Source organism: Balaenoptera musculus, chromosome 8 (assembly GCF_009873245.2).
Source record: "Balaenoptera musculus isolate JJ_BM4_2016_0621 chromosome 8, mBalMus1.pri.v3, whole genome shotgun sequence".
Taxonomy (NCBI): domain Eukaryota; kingdom Metazoa; phylum Chordata; class Mammalia; order Artiodactyla; family Balaenopteridae; genus Balaenoptera; species Balaenoptera musculus.
The window spans coordinates 108,686,304-108,695,920 of NC_045792.1; the positions used below are offsets into that span (position 1 = coordinate 108,686,304).

The 9,617-nt window shown below is 66.8% G+C and overlaps 1 protein-coding gene across 1 annotated transcript; it reads left to right on the forward strand.

Annotated features, from left to right (window-relative positions):
* The first annotated feature begins 1,614 nt into the window (after window positions 1-1,614).
* Window positions 1,615-8,674, forward strand: TH (tyrosine hydroxylase). The gene is given in 14 exon segments (XM_036861544.1): window positions 1,615-1,704; window positions 3,139-3,336; window positions 4,120-4,294; window positions 4,562-4,650; window positions 4,875-4,942; window positions 5,243-5,308; window positions 5,672-5,772; window positions 5,775-5,827; window positions 5,914-6,047; window positions 6,172-6,241; window positions 6,756-6,812; window positions 7,005-7,100; window positions 7,405-7,538; window positions 8,419-8,674. Coding segments are annotated over 14 exon segments (1,491 nt in total). The 3' UTR covers window positions 8,579-8,674.
* The last annotated feature ends 943 nt before the right edge of the window (window positions 8,675-9,617 follow it).

Genomic DNA, 9,617 nt, shown 5'->3' on the forward strand with positions numbered 1-9,617 from the left:
CTCACAGCCCTGTGGAACCTCCTCTGGGCTGGGCCCTGGGGGCAGGGGCCACTGAGACATGTTCTCCAGGAGCCCAGAGTCTAGGAGATGAGACAGGCCAGGCACGGGAACACAGCCGTGGGCCAAGCCAGCAGGGTTCCTGCTTTCAGAGAGCAGAGGAGGGGGAGGTTAATATCAGGGGCAAGAAGGGGTAGGCACTGCAGAGTGAATGGTAGCTGAGCTGGTTTTGTGGGATGCATAGGAGTTTGCCAGGAGAAGAAAAGGGTGAGGAGCATTATTTCAAGCTGGGTGTCATGAAGTCCAAACCCTCCTTTAGTAGGAAATGGGGATGGTTGGGGGTGAGATCAATAGGGGTGAGTGAGGGGAGGGGGTCACTCAGGCTGCTTCCGGGGAGCAATGGGGAGCCACAGAGGATTGTGGAGTGAGGGAATGGCATGGTCAGACCACACTTGGGGAAGGTCCGGGAGGAGAGGGGTGCGGATGGCCGCTGTGATGAAGAGTGGGTGCTTCCTCGGGGCATGAGGGGTGTCGGGGGGGTCGACTGAGACAACATGGTGGCCCGCTGGAGCTGCCGGGGGCCTCACACCTTTCCCAAAGCTGTGCCTGAACGTGGGGATGGGCCAGGGGGCGCGATAGACAGGGCAGGACTCACGTCTGCCTGGTGCCAAGGGGGGGTCCCCTCCGGTCCCCTGGTCTCCGGGGTGGGGGCACCACCAGAGGAACATCGTGCATGGAACTCAGGAGAAACTCTGGGCTGGGGTTGTCCCGGGACCCACATGATGCCAGGGACCACGTGAAGAAGGGTTGGGCCACAGGGGCTGGGCCTCAGTGCTCAGGGATGGGCACATCCCCGAGGTGGTGACACCCCAGGGATAAGTGGTAAGAGGGCCTTGGGGGACGCTGGGGGGTAGGGGCGGGCCAGGAGAAGGGGCGAGACGGCCATGCAGGAGTGAGTGGGACAATTGTTAGAGACTTCCCTGACTCCCGCATCCCTCATTCTCCTGCACACTGGAGGATGTGCCCTTCTGGAACATTCTGGGCCCTGCTGGATGTGCCTGGTGCAGGGGGCAGATAACATTCCCGCTGAGGACATCTAACAGGAACATGCCTCTGGACCCTGTTGGGAAATTTGGTGAAGTGAAGAATCTTCTGGAAAAGCAAATTGCCTCCTGACATCTGAGGTCTGAGCCTGGCTTTCTGGACCAATGGCCACCAAAAGTCAGGGTTTTGTGTAACGAACACCGTGGGGTGTCCAGAACTCCACCTCCCCATGTACCCGCCCATCACCCGGCTTGGGTGTGGGCCGAGGGGCCCGGCTGCACCCAGCCCTGCAGAGCACGCCTGCCGGAGCCCGGATGATTCAGAGGAAGGGCCCGCCGCCCGCCTGGGTGCCTGTGACGGTGGATGCAATTAGATTTAATGGGACAGAGCCCTTTCTCCTGCGTCTCCGTGCTCCTCGCCCACCCCACCTCCCTCAGGCGGCAGCAGGAGGGGGACGCGGAGGAGGTGGGAGGTGGGAGGTGGAGGACCCAGAGGGGCTTTGACGTCAGCTCAGCCTATAAGAGGCCGCCTGGCAGAGGGCTGTGGAGACGGAGCCCGGACCTCGCCGACATCATGCCCACCCCCAACGCCGCCTCGCCGCAGGCCAAGGGCTTCCGCAGGGCTGTCTCCGAGCTGGACGCCAAGCAGGCCGAGGCCATCATGGTAAGAGGCAGGCTGGTGCCCGTGGGCCGGAACGAACCAGAAGCCCAGGGGTGTCCCCTGAAGGTTGGCGGGAGGCTCCAGGCTCAGGGTCCACATGGACGCCCTGGACCCAGGCCTGGCGTCCAGTCCTGGCCGCAATAACCTCCCCTGCCCGGACTCTGTGGGCAACCCCTGTGCCCGGGTGTTTGAATCTCTGTGGGTGGGTCCTGCTGGACCCAGTGTGTGTGCAACAGTGTCCCAGGCCCTGCAGCAGCTCAAGGTGGTGGGGGGCACTGGGCAAACAGGGGTGCAGGCCCCAGTTCTGCTGAGCTGAAGGGAGGTCTGAGCTCCAGGGTGATTCCCATCCATCACCCGCCCATTCACCTGTTCATCCACCATCCATCCATCCATCCGTCCGTCTGTCCAGCTGTCCATCCATCCATCCATCCATCCGTCCATCCATCCATCCGTCCAGCTGTCCATCCATCATTCACCCATCCACCTGCCACGCATTCCATGTCCCACGTGGGATCTCCTGTCTTGAAACCCACCTCCCCTGTTCCCCTGCCCGGCAACCCTGGACCTCCCTGACCACCAGCGATGGCCCCCAAGGCCTGGCCCACCACTTGGGAGCCCCCGAATTCAAGGGAGGCTGTGCTGGGAAGACCCGCTGGGCCACCCCCTCTCTGAGACTGGAAAACTGGGGGCTTCTTGGCCTGGAAGAGGGGTCTCCAGTTCGTCCTCAGGGATGGCCTGGAATAATCAGCTCCCTGCAGGTTTAAAACGGCTCTTGTTTATAGAGCTTTAATGAAAACATGGGCTGGGTTCTGGAAATTTAATTTGCAGGCACCATCTCAGGGGACTGGCTGTGGGGTAGAGAGTGTTCACCCCAGGCCCCTGGCTCTGTCCACACCTCGCCCACCGCAGAGTGGGAGATCTGGGGAGGGCTCCCCCGCGGCCCCCTGCCATGTTCCAAGACCCAAGAGCACCAGAAGCTTCTTGGAAGTTCAGCTCCAAATGATGAGCCCCAGACAGGGGGCTTCTTCTCTACTCAGGCTGGGGGGCGGGGCAGACACACAGACCCCGGGGGCTCACGGTCTCGGGACCGACTGTGGACTAGGTGTGGCCAGGGCCCCTGGGCTGTGAGGCAGGGCTGGGCATGGGGCCGTGAGGAGAGGTCATTCCATGGGGCCAGACACCATGCCCCCTGGCCCTGCCCAGCCCGGGGGCAGCAGGGCAGCTCCCGACTCACCCCTCCGGTCCCCTAACCCGGTTAGATGTGGCCTGGGGGCACAGGCCACGCAGCATTTCCCCCAGGCCACCCTCAGCTGTGGCTCCCAGCCGCCTCCCCGCCCCCGCCCCTGCGGCCCCCCTGCAGGCACGATGCTGGAGCTGGGTCCCAGGTTCTGTGGGTCCGGCTGAGGGCGGGGGGAGCTGGCGCGTCTGTCCCCACAGTCCCCGCGCTTCGTCGGGAGACGGCAGAGCCTCATCCAGGACGCCCGCAAGGAGCGAGAGAAGGCGGAGGCCGCAGCCGCAGCCGCGGAGCCTGGGGAGGCCCTGGAGGAGAGGGACGGGAAGGCCGTGGTGAACCTCCTCTTCACCCTGCGGGCCACCAAGCCCCCCGTGCTGTCGCGGGCCGTGAAGGTGTTTGAGGTGAGGGCGCACCGGGGGCCACGCGGGGAGGGGGCTCACAGCCCCTCGCCACACCCTTCTGTGCTCAGCAGCTCCCTGAGCCCGGCCCCCAGCCTTCCCCCGTGCCCACCACCTCACCCTGGGGGCAGGTGGGTGCGGGTCCCCCAGGGCAGCCGGGGACGCAGGGCCCCCCATGCCCGCCTGGCCCTGGCGGGGCCGGGCTCATGTGACAGCTGATGGCTCTCGCTGCTGGATCCGGGCACACGCACCCCAGTGACATTACAGCCGACTCCTCTCAAGCTCCCGCGATGGCCGTGTGGCCCGAGGGCCGTGAGGGCTGAGGCTCGCCCGTTGCTGGGTGATGGGAGCTGGCAGGGGAGCGCACCCACCCTGCCCCCCCGCACTCAGTGGTGCTTGGTGGGGGCCTGAGCCTCCCGACCTGCCCACAGTGGGGTCAGGGCCCACCCCCAGCCCCGGGTGTCTAGAGGTCTCGGACGAGGCCACCAGGGATGGAAATCAGGCTGCCTGGGAGAAGGCCCCACCCGGAACGCTGGGTCTGGGGGACCCTGTGACAGCCCCTGTTAGACCGACTAGACAAGAGCCATTTTCCCAGCTGAAACCTGCCCAGGCAGCCAGCGGCGGCCCTGAGTCTGGAAAGCGGTCTTGTGGGCTGCCGGCATCCAGGGCAGGGCAGGGCGGGCCGACCCCGGTGCCTGCTGCCCAGCTCCCTCGCCTCCCCCCACCACCGTCTGCCTCTGTCTCTCCATCTCTCCCTCCCTCTTTCTCCCTGCTTTTGCTCCTAAGACATTTGAAGCCCAAATCCACCACCTGGAGACCCGGCCCGCCCAGAAACCGCGGGCAGGGGGCTCGCACCTGGAGTATTTCCTGCGCTGTGAGGTACCCAGCGCCGCCCTGCCCACCCTGCTCAGCTCCCTTCGCCGTGTGGCCGAAGACGTGCGGGGCGCCGGGGAGAACAAGGGTGAGGCTGCCCCTACGCCCTGGAGTGCGACCACGTGACCTCGAGACATCGGGGTGCAAGGGGTCCCACGGGGAACCCCAGTGACCGCGTGCACGGCCTGGGGGCTCCCTCCCTGCTGGCTCCGGCCCTCCCCCTTCCTCCTCGTCTGTGTCCGGGCCTGGGTCACCTCCAGCCCCCCAGTCGCAAGCGGGAGGCTGCTTCCAGGGGGGCCCTCCCACCACAGCCCAACACCCAATCCGGTCCTTCTACCCTCCTTCCTGCGTGAAGTCCTCTGGTTCCCAAGGAAAGTTTCTGAGCTGGACAAGTGTCACCACCTGGTCACCAAGTTTGACCCTGACCTGGACTTGGACCATCCGGTGAGCCGGGGGCCCCGACCTGTCCCCGTACTTATGGCTGGGGTGGTGGGCGTGGACCCCGGCTTGGGACGGGGTGTCTGTTTGCCGCCGGCTCCTGGTGGAACCCTGAGGTCTGGCTGGGTGCGGCTGCCAGGCGCCCGCCGGTATCTCAGGCCGCGTCTGGGCTGGGGGCGTGGGGAGGGCTGGTGGGCCGCGGCGGCTGATGGCGTCCACTCTGCCGTCAGGGATTCTCGGACCAGGTGTACCGCCAGCGCAGGAAGCTGATTGCTGAGATCGCCTTCCAGTACAAGCAGTAAGGACCCCCCCCCCCCCGGGCCTCATTCTCTGAGACCCAGACCCCGTCCTGCGGCCTCACACTAGACCTGGCCGGGGGGAAGGGAGGGATGTCTTTGTCACCAAAGCCATCACCTTCACTGTCACCATGGTCACCGATTTGGGGTCCCCAAGTCACAGCCGAAGAAACGGAGGCACAGAGCAGTTAAGCAACTTGCTGCGGCCACACAGCCGGGCTCGCTCAGCCCAGGCCCGTCCTGTCCCCCCCCCACACGCCCTCCCCAAGGGGGCCTGGACTAACCGCTGACCCCCTCCCCAGAGGCGACCCTATTCCCCACGTGGAGTACACGGCCGAGGAGACTGCACCTGGTGAGACCCCGTGATGGCAGCTGGGGAGGGGCGGGGTGGGGAATGAGGAGGGCCCGGAAAGACCCCCAGAATCCCTGCGTGCTAGTGGTGGTCTCCAGAGGACAGACTAAGTCCGGGTGGAGGAGGGACTTCCCGGAGGCCTCCCCGCGGTCCCCTGAAAGCCCCAAAGCTGCAGGTGGGAGACGTCCACTCCGGTGGCCAGTGGTCTTTGGGGCCAGTGAGAGGCCTGCAGTGTGAGGCTGCCTGGGTCTGCAGGGGGCAGAGCAGAGCGCCACAGGAGAGGCTGCTGGATGCGGGGAGGGGTCTGGAGCAGGCGGCGGGGGTCCAGGTTGGGAGTGGGGGGCACCCGGCCAGGCTGAAGCCCCCCCCCCGCCCGCAGGAATGAGGTCTACACCACGCTGCGGGGCCTCTACGCCACCCACGCGTGCCGGGAACACCTGGAGGCTTTCGAGCTGCTGGAGCACTTCTGCGGGTACCGGGAGGAAGCATCCCCCAGCTGGAGGACGTCTCCCGCTTCCTGAAGGGGTGCGACGCTGTGGAGGCCCCGGCGGGAGGGCCTGGGGTGGCCAGCCGGCGGCCCCACCCGCGCTGACCGCCCGCCTGCCCGCCGCCCTTGCAGAGCGGACCGGCTTCCAGCTGCGGCCCGTGGCCGGCCTGCTGTCTGCCCGGGACTTCCTGGCCAGCCTGGCCTTCCGCGTGTTCCAGTGCACGCAGTATATCCGCCACGCCTCCTCACCCATGCACTCCCCCGAGCCGTGAGTGCCCAGCCCAGCCCGCCACCGGGGCCTGCGGAGGACGGGGGCCGGCGCGTGCTGCTGGGGGAGGGGGCAGGCTGCGGCCCCGGCCCCCAGCCCCACCCACTGTCCGCCCCCAACACAGGGACTGCTGCCACGAGCTGCTGGGGCACGTGCCCATGCTGGCCGACCGGACCTTCGCCCAGTTCTCCCAGGTGCGTCCTCGAGGCCTCAGGAGCTGGGCGCCAGCCGAGGGGCTGGGGGGCGGCACCTGCAGCGACGGGTGCTGCCTGCCCCTCCCCCCCCAGGGCTGGACGCCGCCCACACCTGGGTCATGAGACTTCAGAGAGACTGCATCGTCCTGGAAGAGAGGGGCGGGCGGGCCGTTCTGGGAAGACCACCTTAGAACAAAGACGGGGAAGAATCCTTTCCCGAGGGTCAGCGGATCACGGTGCCCAGAGGACAAGCTGGGGGCAGAGTGCCGCGGCTTGTGCTGCCACCTGCTGGCTCTCCCAGGAACGGCAGAGAGCGGTCCTGGGCCCTTGATGGATCCTGGGAGCGTCCCTGCATCCCAGGAGGGTCCCTGCACCCTGGGAGGGTCTCTGTACCCTGGCAGTGTCCAGGAGGCCCCTGGAGGGGCTGCAGACAGCCCCAGCACCCTCCCCTCACACAGGCGCCCAAGCCATGGTGGGCTGAGCCTCTCCCCCCTCAGCTCTCCCTCCCCCACAGGACATCGGCCTCGCATCCCTGGGGGCATCGGACGAAGAAATTGAGAAGCTGTCCACGGTGGGTCCTTCCCCCTGCAGGACGCTGGGTCCGGGCCGGGCTCTCCTGTCCAGGCTGAGGTCTCCGCTTCTCACGCCGTGACCGCCCGGAGCCTGGCTTGCCTCTGCCTGGGTGGTGGGTGCCTGGGGCCATGGTCAGTGGGGAATGCTGTGCTGTGGTCTCTCGGCTGACCCTGCCAAGTGCCCCCACCAGCTGTACTGGTTCACCGTGGAGTTTGGGCTGTGCAAGCAGAACGGCGAGGTGAAGGCCTACGGAGCGGGGCTGCTGTCCTCCTATGGGGAGCTCCTGGTGAGACGCTCCCCCCTGCCCCCCCAGGAAGGGGCTGGAGCCCGGGTCCCCACGGGGAGGGTGACCTTGGCTGTGCCTTCTGGATTCGGGCCTCCCAGGAGGCTGGGGCTGCCCTTTTAGGGGGGCCAAGAAACCTTGTCCCTGCCCCGTCCCACTCGCACTGTCCCCAGGCCGCGGGAGGACGCCCAGTGGAGAGGGGCGGGTGTGAATCCACACCCAGAGCCCACCGCGGAGTCAGGCCAAGGGGCTCCAATTCCCTCGGGGCCCTGAGATCCCCTCCCCCCCACTCCCGGCCTCCCGCCAGCACTCCCTGTCTGAGGGCCCCGAGATCCGGGCCTTCGACCCCGACGCAGCGGCTGTGCAGCCCTACCAGGACCAGACTTATCAGCCTGTCTACTTCGTGTCTGAGAGTTTCAGCGATGCCAAGGACAAGCTCAGGTAGGCCGAGACCCCCACTGTGCCCCCCAAACTGGGAGAGCCAGCCAGCAGGCCGGGCCTGCGAACCCATTTCACAGTGGAGAAAACAGTGCACACCTCGGTTACAGCACCCCTCCCGCAGCAGGACCCCCGAAAAGTCGGGGGAGGGGAGACCTGCGGGGCTGGTGGCCACGTCAAGGCCAGGCCAAGGCCAGGCTCTGAGGAGGTGAAGTTTGACTTTGTAAGATGGATGTGTGGGGTCCTTCCCAGTCCCCTGCCCTCTGAGCAGCTGGGGCCATGGTGGGGACAGAGGACAAGGGCCGGGGTGACTGAGGGCCGGGTGGGGAGCCTGGGGGTAGTGGGGAGTTTCCAGGGCTGCAGGTGCAGTGACCAGCATTCCCCAGGGGAGGAGGGCAGAGCCCGACACGGCCCATTCGTTCGCCCTCGGAAGGGACCTCTTTTCCAGCCAGGCTCCTGTTGTCACCGGGGAGATTGAGGCCCAGGATCTATGTGCCTGCAGTGGGGGGGCGGGGGTTGGGTCCCACACCCAAGCTTAGGGACAGGGATGTCATGGACCCTGCAGGGCGCACGGTCTGGAAACCTTCCTGAGGGAGGAGGCCTGGCTGAGTGGGGCCTCGGGAAGGAGCAGGGAGGGATGGAGTGCCTCGCAGAGGCTCGCTTGGAAAAGGCCCGTCCCTCCCTGCCGTAAACAGCCCCCAGCCCTTGGAGGAGGCCTCAGTCCCCCATCTTGTCTGGCTGGTTGGACAGAATGAGCTCTGGGGGCCCAGGCGGCTCAGAAAAGTCCTGGGAGCTCTGAGCCTGCTGTGACGGAGACCCGGGCCCCAGCCCTCCGGCTCCTCCCCACTGGGTGACTGAGGGTCCCTGCCGGCTCCCCTACCAGGAGCTATGCCTCCCGCATCCAACGCCCCTTCTCCGTGAAGTTCGACCCATACACGCTGGCCATCGATGTGCTGGACAGTCCCCACGCCATCCGACGCGCCCTGGATGGTGTCCGGGACGAGCTGCACACCCTCACCCACGCCCTGAGTGCCATCAGCTAGACGCGGGCGCCACCCCGCAGGCCCCCGTAGGCCGGGCCCAGGTCTCCTGGCCTTCCCCCCGCCGGCCCCGGCCCCACCCATGTGAAGGGCTGGCTCACAGGGCACCCTGAGAACCCGCCAGAGACCCCCCTGCTGGAGGGCACCCTGCTGCCCCGCCCACCGCTTACCAGCTCTGCCTGCAGGTGACTTTGTGCCGTGTGCTGCCCGTGTGCCGTGTGCCACCTGCTCCCAGTCTCAATAAAAGAAAGAATCCCTCTGCGTGCCCACCCGGCTGGCTTCTGTGTCTGTGTCTGTGCACCGGGCTCAGCCCCCAGCCCTGCGCCGCTCACACTCTGCCCCATCCCTGCTCAGAGGCTCCTCCACTGCCTGCCCCCTCCTCCAGGCAGCCCCGGGGTCACCTGCTCGCCCAGGGGACCCCCAGCCTGTGCTGAGCCACCAGCAGCTCCAGAGGGCTGAGGGGGTCCTGGCTGAGCTGTCCCATCTCTGTGGGGTGGCAGCATGGAGGTGGGGGCCTGGCCTGGGTTTGCGGGGGCAGGGCTCACAGCCATGGTCTCCTAGGCAGGGCTGCAGGCTGGGCCCTCCCCGCAAGCCCGAGGTCCCCACTAGGAGGAGGACGGGCTCCAGGGGCCAGCCTGTGAGAGCAAGCAGAGGAACGGGGGCGCCCAAGGCACAGCTGCCTCTGATCCCCGTGCCCCACCCCACCCAGAGCAGGACCTGGGAACACACCCCCCCCCCCCCCCCCCCCCCCCGGCAATGTGTGCTGATGGAGCGTTCAGCTGAGCTGGCCCTTAGGTAACCTCTCTGGGCCTCAGTCTCCCCAGCAAGGTGGGCGGGGGGCTGGATTCTGGGCTTTCTTTACTCGACAGGTCTGGACCTGGCCCTCCAGCTAAAGCCCCCAGAATCCTCCAGGTTTGGCCCAGCCCAGGGTGCCCCCTTTCCCATCCTGGCCCTGGCCCTTGGAGCAAGCAGCCTGGGGCTTCCTGGGAGGTGGCTGGTTCCTTACTTCCTGCAGGAGGTAGACACCAGCCCATCTTCCAGG